Source organism: Poecilia mexicana, unplaced genomic scaffold (assembly GCF_051168715.1).
Source record: "Poecilia mexicana isolate PSO_F unplaced genomic scaffold, ASM5116871v1 scaffold_18, whole genome shotgun sequence".
In the NCBI taxonomy this organism is placed as follows: domain Eukaryota; kingdom Metazoa; phylum Chordata; class Actinopteri; order Cyprinodontiformes; family Poeciliidae; genus Poecilia; species Poecilia mexicana.
Genome location: NW_028263387.1, coordinates 587091 through 607044, shown reverse-complemented (window position 1 = coordinate 607044; position 19954 = coordinate 587091). Strand labels below are relative to the sequence as shown.

Genomic DNA, 19954 nt, shown 5'->3' with positions numbered 1-19954 from the left:
GAAAATGCAGCTCGAAACAGTCCAAGATACAGGCAGCACAGTGAGCGTAGGCAAGCACTAACACTGGTAGCAACCGACGAGACGACTGTACACGAAAGCTAAGCCAACACAGGTGTAGTAACTATTTGTCCCCAAAACTTAAATTCAAAAATCACTAAACTCCAAACTCAAAAGTGATCAAAACAAAAGTGAATCCAACTCAAATAGTCACCTGATGTACCATGGATTCTGGTTTACACAGCCCAAAAAGACGAAATGCAGTTCTTTGGTTGTTTTATTTCATAGTTCAGGCAAAAGGTTACAGGCTTCACAGGATTCTCCTTCTCCTGCTCTGACTCCTGCACCTGTTCTCTGACTGGCGACTGATGACTGGTAAACTGGTAAAAAACCTTGTGACCACCCATGTGCATAATATAATATTTATACCGTGAAATACCCACATCCCAACCTGAAAATTAACTAATTAAGTGACTTACTAACCAAAAAACTTATTCTAAATAACGAATTAAACAAAAATTCTAATAATAAATCAACTAGAAAATAAACAAAAAATAAGAATAAATTAAACAATTTAAATTCTAAGATATAACTGAAAATGGAGAAATAGCTCCTACAACAGGACTATACAGTTCTACTGTGATGACAACTCATTGAAGACAGGGTAGAGACTAACAAACGACAAGGATCCGACAAGAGACAGAGACAACAGGTACCTAAATACATGGGGGGGGGATTACGGAACGGGAGACCCTTGGGGACAATCAGGACAGGACGGCACAGACGGAACTAAAAATAAACACAGAAAACTCAAATCACCACAATACCCTGTAATAATTGATGACAAAATTAGTTGAAAAACCTAATAATAAACATATACAGTATAAACTATGTAGAAGCATATCATTTCTGGCTAAAACCAGACATATTCTGAATAATAAATAACTTTGTATTTTTTATAACGCTCTGATTTTGCCATATTGTCCAGAAGTGTGGAGATTAATTCCAAAAGCTCTTTACATCCACTAAGTATCCTACAGAAATGAGCCATTAGAATCATCCATAATGTTGGTTATTATGAGCACACAAACCCGTTATCCTTAAAATCTAGAATTCTTCAATTTGAAGAGCTGGTGAAATTTAAAATTGCTTAAATTATGTTTAAGGCATCTAATAAACAGGTGCACATAGAGAACATGTTTTATGAAAGAGAAGGTGGATTTATAACTGAAGGGGTTACTTAAACCTAAGGATTTGTAGCATATGCACAATAAGAAAGCTTTTGTATTTCAATTTATGGTGTGAAATTATGAAATTGAGGAGTTAAAGTCAAAATTCACCACAATTTCAAAGGGAAGATGAGGAGGTAATTTACAAAAGATACAGAAATATGGGTGAGAGATAGCACTAATGTGTATGTAAACTGAGGTAAACGCACAGTGTGTGTGGGCAGAGGTGGATGTATGTAGGCTCATTGCGATAATAAATCAATTAATCACATGATAAATTAAAATGAGCTCAAAAATAAAATGAGGGCGATAGTAACATCTGTTTATTTCTTTTTGTGGTGTCTCTTTCTCTTTCTACCAAAGAGACTGGATGACTAAAGGTTTCACTCCGGTACCTCGAGTTACTCCTCCCCTTGTTTCCTTGGTAAAAGTTCAAAACACAGGGAGCTAAAAGTGTCCGTTTTGCTCCATTCGGGGTGAACCCAATACACAGAACAAAAGTTGAACAATTTTCAACTTTCTTTTGATGCATCACTAGCCTGCATGTATGAACTAGAAATTTTACATGAACAAATTGCTGTTTGCTCTTCTGGAAGAGGACAAGCGACTCACCGCACAAACTCCATCTTGAATGAATGGAGAGGGAGCAGCACTGTCTCTTGTCACTGTGTGACCATTACCTCAGTTACCTGTCAGGTCTCCAACCACAGAGCATAGCATGAAGCCCGGTGAGGAGGAGCGAGCTGGGGAAACGCAGGTTTAAAAGTCGAATGTGACAGCTGCAGTCTAGCAGCACTTAGATTAAAACCGAATGACTGTGGTGAACCTCTGAACCTGTGGAAGTGCTATGTAGTAAAACAGTAGCAACCAGCGATGTTTTCTGATATGGGCAACATGGGCAATTGCTCCCCCACTCCACCTCCTTACAGCAGAGGATTTGAATGCAAACGGCACCTAATACATAACCCAAGGGTGTAACTTTGTGTTACAAGTTGGTGGGGATGACGGGTGGAGGGGCACCCATCAACCTAGGGATGTGGTTCGTACTGAACCTGGCTTGGCAGTCATGGGTCATCAGGGTGAAGAGCAGTGGGCTCAGTATGCAGTGCTGGGGGGAGCCAAGGCTGAGGGAGATGACCCTTGAAGCATTTTTACCAACCCTGACAGACGGGTCCGTCTGTGAGGAAATCCAGCAGCCAGTTACAGAGGGGGATGTTGAGACCAAGGGGAGCTAGTTTGCTCAGCAGATGCTGGGGGATGATTGTGTTGAATGCTGAGCTGAAGTCCAGAAACAGCATTCGCACATGACCATTCTCCTCCTCCAGATGATTCAGGCTCAGGTGCAGTGTGGTGGAAACAGCCTTTTGTCATCCAGGGTTTCTGATTTGCCCTTGTGGTGATGAGCTTGGGCTTAGAAACGTCCTCCATATACTTCAGGATGTATGCGGACACTGATTTGGCATATTCCTCAACACTGGTGTGATTGTTTGCAGTTACAGCTTCCCTGAATACATCCCAGTCTGTGCATTTAAAACAGTCGTGTAATGCTGACATGGATCCTGCAGGCCAGACTGTCACCAGCTTCTCAATGGGTTTTCCTCTGATGAGCAGGAGCTTATATGCAGGAATTAACATTACAGAAAGATGGTCAGATGAGCCAATGGGGAGGCATGGTGCTGCCTTGAATGCTGCCTTAATATTTGTGTAGGCTCTATCCAGTGTATTTGAGCCTCTAGTTGCAAAGTTCACATCCTAATGGAAAATGAGGGAGAACTGTCTTCACTGGCCTGATTGAAGCCTCCAGAAACAATGAAAACACCCTCTGAATGTGCAAGTCACTGATGGAGCTGTAGAGCACACTCTGAGCCTCCTTAACGTTGGCACTAGGAGGGATATAAACAGCAGTGATGATGATGATGCTAAATTCCCTAGGCATATGAAGGGTCTGCATTTCATGGTCAAAAACTCAATGTCTGGAAAGCCATGAGATGAGACCACCTTGGCATAAATGTACCAGCTGTTATTAATGTAGATGCACCCCTTCTGGTTTTACCACTGAGTGCTCTTCTCCTATCCAAATGGAATATTATCATTCCCACAAGATTGACGGTGTTATTGGAAATAGAGGAGTTTAGCCATGTTTGAGTTAGAATTATGGCACAGCAGTTACTCATCTCACGATTTGATGTTATATCCAGCTTTAAGTAGTCCATTTTGTTCTCCAGAGACAGAATGTTAGCGAGCAAGATAGATAAGAGCGGTGTTTTCCAAGGGTTACACTTTAGCTTCGCTGTTAGTCCCTCCCGGCTGCCACGCTTGTGCTTCCTTTCACAGCGCCTCCGTCTCCTCCAGGTACGGCGGTGGCTGGTGGTGGCATTCACTGTTTCATTGGTCACTGGGTCTGGCTGGCATAACAGTCCAAGGCTGTCCAGAGTTTCCAGAATTTCAGTGTCCACTGTCAGGATATGTGCAGTTTTAAGATAAATTGATCATATTACCCTGCCATTATTATGCCGGAGGTTTCCTGTTGTTATTAGTTGGTATAAATGCCTTTACATGCCTTAAGAGTTCAGTGTTTTCAATGTTCATGTGGCGTTGCAGCCACCACCAAACAGGGAGCCACCATGGTAACAGCTATTTGTATTATTATGCAATTTGTATGCTATTAGTTAACAATAGTCTCAAAATGACAATATTATTGTTTATTGCAATAATTTCTGGGACAATTAGTCACCCAGCAAAATTTGCGATGGTGACAGGCCTAGATGTATGTAGATATTCAGACGTATGTGTGTTTGGTGAGTCAATGGCAAAAAAAGAAAAGAAAAGAAAAGAAAAAAAACAGACAACTTAAAATGGAAAATTAAATAACCTGTTATGATTTTCCTTTTTTGATTTAATAATGATAATCCATCTGAAAACAGTATGGGTTTATGAGGTTCATAAGAATTTTTTTTTACTTATTTTTACTCCTTTTCAAACATGTTAAGGTTACTGTGGTATAAAAATGTCTGTTGCTGTCCTTGTTTACATCTGCTACAGCTACCATGTTTTAAATAAACAAATACATGAAATTTAATATTTATTTATTTATTTATTGCTGTGAACCACTTTGGTCAGCTGAGGTTATTGTAAATGTGCTATATAAATAAACGTATTTGACTTCATTTAACTTAAGATAAACTCCCAAGGGTATCAAATTTTTTTTAGGTCAGGAAAAAGTTTTAGTTTAAAAAAAATAGAGAGGGACAGTGAAATAGGTCACCTATGCTAGCTTGACTTTGACAGCTTGAACATGTAGATGTGCTGCAGAATTCAGTGTGCTTTGGTTCAGTAAAAAACAAAAAGGCGTCCTACACATTAACTCTCTGACAGATCATCAGTAAAGCAGGTGTTTAAATTAGCTGTATTCAGACTTATTAATAATTGCAAAATAAACATTAAACCTGAAAACATTAAAGTGTAACGGATTAAATGTTATGTCCTTTGTGTGGGAAATATTTGTTGAATCCTGATAAACTAGTGGAGCGTTTGTCAGTCACTTGCTATGGTAACAGGTCTGCATGTAGCTTACCCAACACAGAGAGTGAGAAAAAAGGAGCATACGAGTGGTTTGGAGTTGTTCTTCAAAGGTTTTTTGTTCTACTGCAGCAGCACAGCTGTGGATGACAAGCAAAATTTTTTTTTTTTTTTTTTTGCACTCCGGCGTTGTGCTCCGAATTTCCGGACGTAAACAATAACATGCAGCATGTTTACACTCACAGTTTTCTGTCTCCAGGGAAACCAGATCCTCAGTGGTCTCTCTTTGGCAGAGTACAAGACCACTCTGAAGATGATTGAGCAGGCAATACTGGCTACGGACCTCGCCCTGTATATGAAGTGGGTACCAGAGAAAACAATTCTAGACAGGCCAGCGGGAGGCATGCTGGGTAATTTGGTCTAAAGCTAAAAACATTCACTCAGTCATCCAAAACCTGTTTGCTCACCCCATACGAAGACATGTTGAATAGTTTCATAATCCCAACTTCATAAGAACAGATTGAGGACGGTCACTTCCTGTTCCAACGGTCACTGGTGTCCAACATTTTGAACACCAGTGACAAAACAAGGTCCATAAAGACAAAGACGGGGAAGTTAAATGCAGACCAACTTGAGATACATTAGAGCAGAAACTGACTCAGGCCGTCTTGTTCACCATCAGTGTCTGACCTCAGAAATGTGACCTGGAAGAAAGGTCTAAACTTCTATAAATACTCCTAAAACCTGTGCAGAACTTTTCCAGAAAAGTTGAAGATCTTGTAAAGGGAGGCCTTTCACCTAGGCCTGTCACAATAACAAATTTTACTGAATGATAATTTGTCCCAAAAGTTATTGCGATAAGCCATAATATTGCTTTCAGACAATTTTCAAGCAATATAATGGTAAAGGCATAATAATGCAAGAACACATTCTCAAAGATGAATAAACTTTAAATTTGAATGAATATTTAAATAAATATCCAAAATAAACAGAGGAAAACAAATAAATTAATTATGAGTCATATTTTTTATGTCCTTCAAAAAAGGGCTAGTTCATACCAAAACACCAGACTGAAGATTCTTATCATCCAGTTTTTGGTAGAAGGAGAAAAACGATAAATGATGCAAATGCAAATCATTGAATTTGTTTTAATTTATCATCCGATTAATTGATTTATTGTGACAGGCCTACTGACACCTATGGATTAGGTACAAAATGTCACTGAAGTTTATATGTGGATGAAGGCAAACCAGGAGATACTTTGAAACAATCTAGTCTATGAAAGTTTGCTAAAATATGAGTTTCATTAATTGTAGCTGATGCACCAGTTTTAACTTTTTGCTTTCCATCTGCGGGTATTGTCAGAAGACGAGAAGAGTTCTTTGAACTGACCAAGAACAACCAGTTTGTTTGGGAGGATGACCATCACAGGGACCTCCTCAGGTGAACAAAAAGACTGAATTTGAAAGGAGTAAATAAACTATTTACAGCAGGAGGTGGCTAATCTGGGATTAGTTTAGTTATTTCTTATATTGTATCACAATGTAGCCAGAAATCTAGTACATTATGTTTAGGTTTTATGTAAAAATGCAGAAATAATATCTGGATTTAATTTTTTAACAGAAAAATCTGATCTGAAAAGTGTACTGTGCATTTGTATTTTTACCCTCTTTTTTCTGATACACCTAATTAAAAATGTAGGTCAAATATTCTTGAAGTTATGTTTATACCATCACATGACAGTGTTTACATTGTGTCCCTTCATCTCCCTCAGGTCAATGCTGATGACTGCATGTGACATCTCTGCCATCACTAAACCCTGGCCGGTTCAAAAAAGGGTAAAAAACAACAATCATCTACTCAGATTTACCTTTGTCTCTGTTGTGTTTTATTTTCTTTAGGTCACCTAACGTTATTCTAACTGCTGCTTTCTGAATGACAATGGATGAGTTATTCTTTCTCATCATAAGCCTAAGATTTATTACGGAAGCACATTGATAAAAAAAAAAAATTGGGCGTTATCACATTATAACGTGACACATATCTTGTATAAACGTGATACTTTTATGTCCAGGAAGCATCTTTAATCTGTTATATTTTTAAAGCTAACATAATAGACATTTCCGACCTGGAATAGATTATTCATCTCTGATGCTAAGTTGCATAACGATAAATCTGCATCTGAAAAGTTGTTAGCATTATTATCCCAGCTGATGGATCCCTGTAAGCCACAACAGCCAAACAGAAAGGCAGGCGCTCTAGGACAAAAAATGAAAGAAAACAGAAAGTGAAAATAATAGCAAATATTGCAAACGTGATGGTTAATTTCTAATCCATTCCAGATGCAAAAAGGTTTTTAAATCTCTCATTACTGAAGTTTCACAATTCAAATAAAGGTTTCACAAAACACACTAGGTTTGAAATATTCTGCTATTGGGGTAGAATAATCTAGTCCAGATTTGAAGTGTCGATGTATGTGTCATATAAGGACTGATATTTCTGTAAGGCTGGTCGTCATGGCAACGCTGGGGAAATATCGTTGTTGTCGGGTCCTGCTCCTCATGTGATGTTGTGTTGGTTCTGGGCTAGCATTAAAGCAAAGCTAAGAAAGTTCTGGTTAAAGCTGAACACGTGTGTGGACATTCAGTACTTTACAGTATGTTCGTTTTTAAAGCAGAACAGATGATTTCTTAACACTTATGTTAAGTAAATTTCCATGATTAGTTACTTATTTACAGTCATACATTAAGCATAATTTACATGATTATTATTATTCACCGAATTTAACTTGATTGTACATAATTACAAAAAGGTGACGTGAAAAATAATTAAATTCAAAGCATGATTTATTTTGGAGAGAGGAAGTCTTTTATTTTGAAAAATGCTTAACAGGATCTAGTTTTGTCTTTTGCCACTAACTTGCTTTCTGTTGATTTCGGTTGCTTGGTTACGAACAGCCTTGTTATTCAGCTATTGTATTGTTCAATAAAAATCTGAACAGAAACTGTTCAGCAAATACATCTGAGCCTCCGTTATAATCTCCCTTTAGCCATTTCCCGAATCAGAAGCTACAATCGGAAGCCAACTTCAGCTTCGATCCAGACTGTCAGTTAGGAGCGCCGCCACAGCTAGAGGACCGGACTGACGTTTCCTTCTGTGCAGTCCCGTTCTGTTTAGGATCCTGCTCTGAGTGCGCATACTATTAATCAGTGATGGAGAAAGTACTCAAAAAATGTACTTAAGTAAAAGTACAAATACACAGGCAAAAATGTACTCAAGTAAAAGTCAAAGTACCACATTAACATTTTACTTAAGTAAAAGTAAAAAGGTACTGGCTTTTAAAAGTACTTAAATCTTCAAAGTAAAAGTACTTGCTGAATACATAACCTAATCGCTAATATCATTAAGTGTGCCGATGGTATTTAATTGAATACATCATAAATGTGCCATTTTAATAGACAATGTCACAGATTAAACATGTTCTTATTGTGTTTATTCTCTGTAAGAGTTTAGACTTAGATATGTGATTTTATGCATCATAATTTCAGTTTCCTGTCCTAACATAGCATGAACTTCATTAGTGACATTTATTTAGAAAGAAATCCAACTGAAAGGGGATGGAACGAAGGTGTGGGGGGAAGACATGCAATCGAGGAGCCATGTAGCAGAGTTGTAGTCAAGACCACCGAACCCGAGACCAAGACCAGCACCCTGCACTACATGACACAATAAAATGAAGTCCACCTATCAAAATTGGTTCTCAGATTGATCTGAAAGATCCACATTTCCATAAAAACACCTAGATATAAATACTTAGAGCTGAAATATATTTAACCAGTGTCAATTAAAACTCATTTCATTCTGTTTTGCTTTCATCGCTGTGCTACAATCCGCAGAGGTCTCCTGCCATCCCTATAAAAATAACGCCCTGGGCGGTTGCCCATGTCAGAAACCACAACTGTCTGCACCATTAAACCATGAAACATAGCAATTAACGGTAAACAACACTATGAACACTGTCCAACGGCGCAACAAGCAGAAGGAGCACCGTGACTGTTCTCATCCTCCCTCCCTCTGCATGTTTGCCACCATGACAAGAGACGAAAAGCAGTCGCCTTTATCTGCGTTTGATCGTGGCATTTGTTAATGGTAGAAAGTACCGGAATGGCGACTGCAGGAAAGGGAAACTGGTACCGGACTGTTCCATCATCCGCCACACTATTGTTACAAGTGTAGCGTGCATGAAGTCGGCGTAGCTTAGCCTAGCACCGAATGTCAGGCCATGACGAGGAACGGCGGGCCGGACTAACTTTAGAGGTCCGCTCACCCTGTGGGCTGCACTAATGTTATACTTTCATACCACGGTGGGGGCCATGAGACATCGTCCTGTGGGCCGCAGTTGGCCCGCGAGAATGAGACCTCTGTTTTAGACCAAACATGAAGGGAAACTCGACCAATTCCTGTTAGCCACTGTACTTGTCTAGCATAACACCGCCACTTCCTGGACATAAAATGATCACGTTTTAACAAGATAAGTATCACGTTTTTACAAGATAGCTTTCATGTTTTTACAAGATACGTATCACGTTATAACGTGATAGAGCTTGAAAAAAAAATTTCTGCGAGATAGCAATCCGTAATGCTACAGGACTGCTCGTCCATAATTTATTAAGCTAAATAAGAAACATAATTTGCAACATCACACTGTAGAAATACTCAATGTAGGCTTTCAGTTGTTTCAAAGTTGCATATGCCGCTAAATCTCTAAAGCTCAAATAACACTTGAATCTCTGGCAGCTTTTTAAACATATGGTCATTAGACACCATTGAAGTGGACTAACTAGAATCCACATTTTCGTCTACAAATGTGGACAAGAACTACCTAACCTGAGACCAAGTAAAAACCAAGACCACAGTGTACTGAGACCAGCACAAGACCAACACCCACACTAATATTAGGTGACATTAGCTTGTGCAAAAACTAGATAGTAAACAGCTGACAAGAAAACAGAAACTAGCGCTGTAAAACATACCACACAGGTAACTTCAATTGTATAGCTGATATTGACTACATCTTTTTGTGTGAGGGCCGGGTAAAGAATTGCTTATGTTAGACAGCTAGATTTCCTAGCATTACTTAGCTTTCCTTACCCTGTGCTTTTCTTCTAAGTGACAATAAAAGGCTGTGATAGTCCCCACCTTCAAAATTTGTGTTGCCTTCTCCTCAATTTTGTTTTACAGATATATTCTTCATGATTTATGTAGCTAAATTGTATTACTAAAGATTTTGCACACATCTTCTCCTATTAACACATAAATTGGAGAATATTCTAGCAATTTAGTGATATTTCGACAATTATGTTCTTGACTGGCTTTGAAATAAAATCCGGAGTCCTCAATCTCCAACACCAACATAAGACCGAGTACAAACGTGGACGAGAAAGTGTTCTTGAGACCAAGACCAGTCACCAGTACTACAGCACCAGGACTTTTTTTTCTAGTGTATGTACAACAAACATCATAGAGTGACAAAAAGCCATAAGGGGTATTGATCCACAAAATAATTAACCAAATAATAGAATGAATAAGAGCAATAGAAATCAAATAACCAAAAAAAGAGGAAAAAACAAAGCAAACACTAAAGCACAAACAAACAAGGACTTATACATTAAAATGGATACATTAAACACAAAAACAAAAGACAGAACACAGTCAGTTGGTGTCTGTTTGGAGTTCATGTTCAGTTCATCTAGATTACCAAGTAAGGATAGTGGGATGTTGTGGCCAGAGATTTGAGACAGTTTGGTGATTCCTTCTTTCCAGACATTTTGGATTAGTGGACAGAGCCAGAATGCGTGGAGGTGGTCATCAGTCGTATTGAGTGTACAGTGTGTGTCTGATTCTCTAAGTCCCATGATGTGCACCATGTGCTGTGAGAAATGTGTTTTATGGACTATTTTATATTGTTTCAACAGTATGTTGGTGTTGTTGGGGATGCTGAAAATGCTATGGCAAATATTATTCCAAAATTGATTATCTGTATGGATGGTAAGATCTTTTTTCCCATTTAGTGATCAGAATTTGAAGTTCATTGTTTGTTGACGATATTAGTTTTTATAGTTTTGAGAGTGTTTTTGGAGACTTTGCGATTTTGTTGAAGCTATCGAGTAGGAATGGTTGTCCAAGATGAAAGTTATTGATGTTAGTTTTGATTTGATGGATTGTTTTAATGGATTATATTGAAGAAACTGTTTTTTTGTATTTAGCAATAAGCTGTTGAAATTAGGAGTGCGCCGATTATCAGCCAGCCGATTTATCAGTGCCGATTTCCTTAATTTTGTGAGATCGGAGATCGGACAAATTTTACATGTGAAGCTGATCTTATCTACCAATATGTTATCAACCTCTGCAAAGGTCTAAAAATCAACCACAGTGCTTTTCTTTTCTCCCCGTGAGAGAGTTTTGATTGACAAACCGGCCGACCAGGTCATGTCCGGACATTTACAGTTAACAATAGTTACCCCATTGTTGCCAATTCAGCAACATTCCTGATATATTGAGCAACATCTCAGACAAAAAACTGGTATTGGCCAAAATCGGTATCAGTAAGTTAGGTCTGTGTTGGCTGTTTCCTATTTTTGTCTCTTTTAGCTCTGATTACTCGGTTCATCTCTGTTTATGTAGTAGCTGGCAGTGTAGTCCTCGTGCACTCAGAGCTGTGTCCCTACTGTTTCATCTCCCTTGTGCTCTTCGTTATTCTGCTCCTCATTAGGAATGGAAGGCTCAGAGGGAGCTCAGCACTTTGACATGTTCTTTGTGTGTCCATAATTGAGTGCTCATTAATAAAAACAGCTGTGGCCCCCATCATTAGATTACATCTCTCAGGAAAACATGCAACACAATAAACATGCATGCACATGCAAATGATCTGTAACATGGAAACAGGGACAGAAAGGAAGGCATCTTATGTGGGTCTTAGTAAGAAACGTCACATCTTCTAGGACTACAGGAAATGGTTTACTTTAAATTTCTTAGCAAACGTTACCTTATGTTAAGACAGACTAAGTTTGTCTTAACGTCGCTCAAACTGTAGTGTATCCTAATACAATCTGGAGTTGCGCAACATCACTGTGCACAATACCTATTTTGCAATGAACTGTTTGGACGGCAGTAGATATTAGCCAATAAAATTAAGCTGCTCTCTACATGGGGTCTGTTTGCAACAAACCCAAAGCAGAAAGACATTTCATCAGTTTATTTGTCATTAAATAATTTGATTTAATTCAGGTCATCATCACAACATTCTTCAACATTATCACATATCGCCTGGCTTTCCTAATATTGCACAGTTTTAATACAAAGCTGAGTGTTAATAAAGGCAAATGTTAATAAAGGTAGGACAAAATTTTCTTTTAGCTTTTGCTAATTTTGTTTATTGCACTTGGCTAAACCCCAAATTTATTTTTCCAGATAAATTCTAAAGTGCTAATTTTCATGGCTGCTAGCAAACTTTTAGTTGAATAAAGTTCAGCATGCTTTGGTGTTTCAGTTATCAACTGTTAAGATTTTTTCAAGTACTTAAATGTTTACATTAGAGGTGTGCCGATCGATCGGCCACCGATCATAATCGGCCGATTTCCGTGAAAAAGTGTATGATCGGTGATCGCCGATCAAGGTCTCTTGTTGCTGATCACACAAACCGATCATCACCTGCTTCTCATTTCCCAGCCTGCCTGTGCAGCTGGTCTCCTCTTTCCTTCACTCTGCGCAAACGCGCAGCAACAAATCCTAAGCGATGTGGAACTATAACGCACTGAGTGAAATGGGGAAGTTTGTGTGTTGTGGTGGAAAATTGAAGCAGTCAAAATGCATCAACACGACGAATCTAGTATGGCATAAAAACAATGCCATACTAGACGGAGTTTGGCTACATCGAGGCTCACTGCAGTAAAAAAAAAAAACATACGGAGGATCAGACAGCAGGTAAAGCAGCGCACATCTACAAACACCTGGATTAGCATGATGGTCAGAAAGCTAAACAAATAACCTGGAAAATTATTTCAGTCTTCGAGCTGCGATGTCAGACGCTGGTTCTGCTCTCCTGTTGAACCGCTGCTAAGCTACAGGTAGTAATATCTGACAGACGGAGCGCCGCTTCTGCTCCACCTGGTAGTGACTCTCACACCGAACCTGCTTAAAGCTGCAGCATCTAACTTTAAATAATCAATTTTACATACATATTAAAACTTTCGCTGTCCTAACATGAGACAGATAATCTCTGAAAAAATAATCGATCTCCTCCCTGATCTGCATAATTACTCCGCTCAGTCAGAAACAGCCAATCAGAGCTAGCAGTAACCAGCTAGCCACCATGCTATCAGGAAGTTTTCATTCAGTAACTCTGGATTGTTTATTGTAATGGAACCTGTTTTTGCCTTTGAATGTTTTATACTTTAATTCTTTGGCAATGTTGAGAGGTTTTATTCTGACTTTTTGATTTATTTAGCCTCTTCAGAGCCTTCATATGTTATCAGTCTGTTAAAGATAGTATTATTGATAGCAGTACAATTTGCACAATGCCTGTTTTGTTATTTTCTTGGAAAAAGTTATTAAAAACAAATTTTTGTCTAAATTAAGGTAAATTCATGGTTCATTTCTCCACATAATGTAACCAGTAGTGCTTATGATTAAAAAAATAATAATTATGTGATCGGTGTCGGTGATCGGCTCTCATGGGTGATCGGAATCAGAATCGGCAGGAAAAAACCTGATCGGCACATCTCTACTTTATATTAATTCTCTTATTGTGAAGTGGGTGAAGACAGTTTACACCGAAGTTCCATTTCCTATTCTCACATTTTCTCTATTTTTCCCCAGTAACTTAAAAAAACATACAGGAATGAAATACAATAGACGAAAGAGAACAAAATATAAACACTAATATAATATCTAAGGGAACATGTAAATTAGACTTGGTCATTGATCAATGTGGACGTTCTCCAGACTTGAATGACTCCTAAATCTATCTGTAAATCTCATTGTTTTGATGCAGACATGGAAAGGTGTTGCTTTCACTGACGCAAGTAAATAAAGACTTCCTGGATGTTGTTTTTTCTGAGCTATAATAAGATATTACTCAGCTCTGCTGCTCTGAGGCTTGATTACCAACCAATGGAGCCCTGCAGGTGGCGTCAGTATTGACTTCCACAGAGTAATGCTGATTGGAACCTCAGGCTGATCTCTGTAAGCACAAACTTTTTACATAGCAGGACTCTGTTGGCAGGTTTATTATTTCTGTTATTAGCCTTTGTATTTCACGTTTTGCTCTTTTAGAGTTTGACAGCATTAAGAAATATCTTTCATTTAGAATGCCATGTCTCATGGTAGCTTCATTAAAATGCCAGATATGACGGATTGTCAGTACAGCAGCATTAGGGGTTTCCAGCTTCAAACACTGGAATAAGCTTAAAAATACAGTTGTATTCATTTCTGTTTTGGCTTGTATGTGTGTGCAGTCAAATGTTGACGTTGAGTTTTTGCAGATCGCAGAACTTGTGGCCACTGAATTCTTTGAACAGGGGGACAAAGAGCGTCGGGAATTGAACATCGAGCCTATTGTAAGAAGACAAATCCTAACTAACATATTGGAATTTATTCTGTCATATAACTTAAACTGCCAAATCAAGAAACTACAACTTATGCTTGGAATCATTTTATGCCTTTTACTTCAGGATCTTATGAATCGTGAGAAAAGAGATAAGATACCCAGCATGCAGGTTTCCTTCATTGATGCCATTTGTGTTCAGCTATATGAGGTAATTTGGACCCAACTGTCTCTGTCTTTTCCATCTAGTGATCCAAATGACTTTCAGACAAAAGCCACCCTATCATTTTCTGTCATTGTTGTTTTCACAGACCTTGGCTGGCTTATCAGAGCACTGCTGCCCTCTGCTGGAAGGGTGTCAGAAAAACCGGCAGCATTGGAAGCTTCTGGCTGAGGATCGTGAGAAAGGCCTGGTCAATGGCCTGGTGTGATCCAACTACAGTTTGGCTTCTGGAAAAACTGCTAATTTCAGGACTGCTTCCTGTGTCTCCCAGACTCACTAAGCATTCATAAGATTAGTATGATACTACAAATATGTGGACTATGGGCCTTTAACCATTTCTGAAAAGGGAAAGCCACCACAAGGTCTCAAATGTTATGTGGTTCTCACCAAGCAGTTCTTCCCACATCTGTCACTGCAATCATTCTATCCTCTCAAAGCTAAACGTTCTGGTGTGTTCCATTTATCTTGGAAGTCGGAGCTAAGATATGAGAACATAGGCGTAACTTCCTGAAGGCCTCGTCCCCACCAACATTTCCTACACATTTTTCTGTGCCTGCATATATTTGTGGACATTAACTCAGCAGCAGCTGCGCGCTGTGTACAAATATTAACAGCCAGTGGACGACTGCTTTTTAAAATTTCTTTGTAAAACGTAAATGGCGAGTCCGCTCAGTGAGCTAGTTGATAGGACATCACAAGACTTGCAGTGCGCCACATGCGCTATTGGTTTGCGTTGAGCCCAGAATATCGGTGGTCGGGGAAATGACACAGTCAAGCAAAAATCTGAAAAAAGGACACAGTGCTTTGCTATTAATTGAAAACTTTACAACAGCAAGATAAAGTCCAAGGGAATCACTTTTCACATGTCAGTAACACATTTTAATTAAAGAAAGTGGGGAGTAGGTTAGTTGATGTAGCTTAACTTTGACAAACTTAGCATACCCAAGCTGCATAGTTCAGTGTGTTTCAGTTCAGTTAGCACAAAAATAAGGCAACCCACACATCTACTGTATGACAGATTATCCGTAGAGCAGGTGTTTAAATTAGCTAATCAACCACCACAAGTGTTTAGGCAATTACTTTTTAATGGTCGCACAGAAATCTGTAACAGACTGAATGTTTTCTTTTGGTATTTCTTGGTGTGGGAATTTTTTTAGTCTGTTTTTTATGTTAATTCCTAATACACTTGAACTTAATCTTTGAGCTCCTGGAGATGTTGTTTGACAGTTGCCTTGGCAACGGCTCTGTGTGTGACGTTAAGCTGACACAGAATGGAAAAGAAAAAGAATACAATTAGTTTCAAATTGTTCTCCTGGGTTTCTACGTCCCTGGACTAATTGCATCATTTGTAGAATGTGGCCATATTCACAGCAATCATAAAATAGGATGAAATATTATATGAACCATAGGAGTCAACGTTTGTTAACTCTTTCTCCTACAGCAGCAATTAGGTAAAATTAAATTATTGGCTTTAAAAGAGAAATTTACTTAATCCTCTACTGCATTGACAGAACTGACAGAAACAAAGTTGTTTATATCTATATCCAGAGAGAATACATATCCAAACATCAGCACTTTTTGGTATCTTTAATTTAAGCCACATTTTAAGAAAATTGGATCAGCAATATGGGGGCTATGACCATTTTTGTGACAGATTCCTGCTCATCCTGCATTGGAACAGTAAGTGTTTTTGTGGATATGACTAATGGCGTCTGCCGTCAACAGGTCACTGGCTTTAGGACCTAATAGTTGATCTTCAATCCAGTAATAAAAAAAACATAAAAAATTCCCTTCTCACCCTCCGCGGGTGGCCTCTCTCTCTCCCTCTCCCTCTCTCATCCTCTGAGCTCGGGTCCTCTACCAGAGGCCTGGGAGCTTCAGGTTCTCCTCCAGTATCTTGGCTGTGCCTAGAACTGCACATTTCTGGACTGAGATGTCTGATGTTGTTCCTGGGATCTGTTTGAGCCACTGCTCCAGTTTGGGGGTGACTGCCCCGAGGGCCCCGATGACCACAGGCACCACTGTGGTCTTCACCTTCCAGACCTTCTCCAGTTCCTCTCTGAGGCCCTGGTATTTCTCCAGTTTCTCCTTTTTCCTGATGTTGTGGTCACTTGGTATTGCTACATCCACCACAACGGCTTTCCTCTGTTCTTTATCCACCACCACAATGTCCGGTTGGTTCTCCATTACCATCTTGTCTGTCTGGATCTGGAAGTCCCACAGGATCTTAGCTCGGTCATTCTCCACCACCTTTGGGGGTGTTCCCCACTTTGACCTCAGGGCTTCCAGTCCATATTCGGCACAGATGTTCCTGTACACTATGCCCGCCACTTGGTTATGTCGTTCCATGTACGCTTTCCCTGCCAGCATCTTGCACCCTGCTGTTATGTGCTGGACTGTCTCAGAGGTCTCCTTGCATAACCTACATCTTAGAGGTAGATCTGAGCCTCTATTGCTCTGGTTTTTAGGGCCTGTTCCTGTGCAGCCAGGATGAGAGCCTCTGTGCTGTCCTTGAGTCCAGTTTTCTCCAGCCATTGGTAGGATTTCCTGATATCAGCCACTTCAGTTATTTGTCGGTGGTACCTCATTCTCTGTTCCCCATTGTCTGCTATATATATAAAAAAAATTCCCCTCTCACCCTCCGTGGGTGGTCTCTTTCATCCTCTGAGCTCGGGTCCTCTACCAGAGGCCTGGGAGCTTGAGGGTTCTGCGCAGTATCTTGGCTGTGCCTAGAACTGCACATTTCTGGACTGAGATGTCTGATGTTGTTCCTGGGATCTGTTTGAGCCACTGCTCCAGTTTGGGGGTGACTGCCCCGAGGGCCCCGATGACCACAGGCACCACTGTGGTCTTCACCTTCCAGGCCTTCTCCAGTTCCTCTCTGAGGCCCTGGTATTTCTCCAGTTTCTCATGCTCCTTTTTCCTGATGTTGTGGTCACTTGGTATTGCTACATCCACCACAACGGCTTTCCTCTGTTCTTTATCCACCACCACAATGTCCGGTTGGTTCGACATTACCATCTTGTCTGTCTGGATCTGGAAGTCCCACAGGATCTTAGCTCGGTCATTCTCCACCACCTTTGGGGGTGTCCCCCATTTTGACCTCGGGGCTTCCAGTCCATATTCTGCACAGATGTTCCTGTACACTATGCCCGCCACTTGGTTATGTCGTTCCATGTACGCTTTCCCTGCCAGCATCTTGCACCCTGCTGTTATGTGCTGGACTGTCTCAGAGGCCTCCTTGCACAACCTACACCTTGGGTCTTGTCTGGTGTGGTAGATCTGAGCTTCTATTGCTCTGGTGTTTAGGGCCTGTTCCTGGGCGGCCAGGATGAGGGCCTCCGTGCTGTCCTTGAGTCCAGCTTTCTCCAGCCATTGGTAGGATTTCCTGATATCAGCCACTTCAGTTATTTGTCGGTGGTACATCCCATGTAGGGGCTTGTCTTCCCATGATGGTTCCTCCAGCACCTCGTCCTCTGTTCCCCATTGCCTGAGACATTCGCTGAGCACATCGTCCGTTGAGGCTTTGTCCTTGATGTATTTATGGATCTTAGATGTTTCATCCTGGACAGTGGCTCTCACACTCACTAGTCCTCTGCCTCCTTCCTTACGGCTCGTGTACAGTCTCAGGGTGCTGGATTTGGGGTGGAACCCTCCATGCATGGTTAGTAGCTTCCGAGTCTTAACATCCGTGGCCTTCATCTCTTCCATTGGCCAGCTGATTATTCCGGCAGGGTATCTGATTACTGGTAAGGCATAGCTGTTTATTGCACGGATCTTGTTCTTGCCATTGAGCTGGCTTCTCAGGACTTGCCTTATTCGTTGGAGGTATTTGGCTGTGGCTCCTTTCCTTGTGACCTCATCGAGGTTGCCATTTGCTTGTGGTATTCCCAGGTACTTGTAGCTGTGCTCTATGTCTGCTATCGTTCCCTCTGGGAGTGAGACCCCTTCTGTGCGGACGACCTTCCCTCTCTTTGTAACCATCCGGCCACACTTCTCTAGTCCGAATGACATCCCAATGTCAGTGCTGTAGATCCTGGTGGTGTGGATCAGTGAGTCGATGTCTCGCTCGCTCTTGGCGTACAGCTTGATGTCATCCATGTAGAGGAGGTGACATATATATATATATATATATATATATATATATATATATATATATATATATATATATATGTTTGGCTCCTCTACTATTTATGCCGATGCCCTTCGGCACAGAAGGGCATCGGCATAAATAGTAGAGGAGCCAAACACCAACTCCTTGTAGACCACACAGTCGCCCGAGACTGCAAAACCCGACACACCAACATGTGCACCGCTTGGATTGATTACAAGAAAGCCTATGACTCAATGCCACACACCTGGATCATTGAATGCTTAGAGATGTACAACATCAATAGGACTCTAAGAGCCTTCATTGCAAACTCGATGGGGCTGTGGAAAACCACCCTTGAAGCCAACTGCAAACCGCTTGCACAAGTGTCCATCAAATGTGGCATATACCAAGGAGATGCTCTGTCCCCACTGCTGTTCTGCATAGGCCTGAACCCCCTCAGCCAAATCATCAACAAGACTGGCTACGGATACCGACTTAAGAATGGGGCCACAATCAGTCACCTCCTCTACATGGATGACATCAAGCTGTACGCCAAGAGCGAGCGAGACATCGACTCACTGATCCACACCACCAGGATCTACAGCACTGACATTGGGATGTCATTCGGACTAGAGAAGTGTGGCCGGATGGTTACAAAGAGAGGGAAGGTCGTCCGCACAGAAGGGGTCTCACTCCCAGAGGGAACGATAGCAGACATAGAGCACAGCTACAAGTACCTGGGAATACCACAAGCAAATGGCAACCTCGATGAGGTCACAAGGAAAGGAGCCACAGCCAAATACCTCCAACGAATAAGGCAAGTCCTGAGAAGCCAGCTCAATGGCAAGAACAAGATCCGTGCAATAAACAGCTATGCCTTACCAGTAATCAGATACCCTGCCGGAATAATTAGCTGGCCAATGGAAGAGATGAAGGCCACGGATGTTAAGACTCGGAAGCTACTAACCATGCATGGAGGGTTCCACCCCAAATCCAGCACCCTGAGACTGTACACGAGCCGTAAGGAAGGAGGCAGAGGACTAGTGAGTGTGAGAGCTACTGTCCAGGATGAAACATCTAAGATCCATAAATACATCAAGGACAAAGCCTCAACGGACGATGTGCTCAGCGAATGTCTCAGGCAATGGGGAACAGAGGACGAGGTGCTGGAGGAACCATCATGGGAAGACAAGCCCCTACATGGGATGTACCACCGACAAATAACTGAAGTGGCTGATATCAGGAAATCCTACCAATGGCTGGAGAAAGCTGGACTCAAGGACAGCACG

At 40.8% G+C, this 19954-nt stretch overlaps 1 protein-coding gene across 1 annotated transcript in view; it reads left to right on the top strand.

Annotated features, from left to right (window-relative positions):
* Positions 1 to 16055, top strand: part of pde5ab (phosphodiesterase 5A, cGMP-specific, b) — a 139259-nt gene extending 123204 nt beyond the window's left edge. The window contains exons 17-22 of the mRNA XM_088015949.1: positions 5005 to 5105; positions 6111 to 6188; positions 6520 to 6583; positions 14288 to 14362; positions 14477 to 14560; positions 14661 to 16055. Of these exons, the coding sequence (XP_087872075.1) occupies positions 5005 to 5105; positions 6111 to 6188; positions 6520 to 6583; positions 14288 to 14362; positions 14477 to 14560; positions 14661 to 14780 (522 nt within the window). The 3' untranslated portion in view covers positions 14781 to 16055. The remainder of the gene's footprint in view (positions 1 to 5004; positions 5106 to 6110; positions 6189 to 6519; positions 6584 to 14287; positions 14363 to 14476; positions 14561 to 14660) is intronic.
* Positions 16056 to 19954: the final 3899 nt, after the last annotated feature.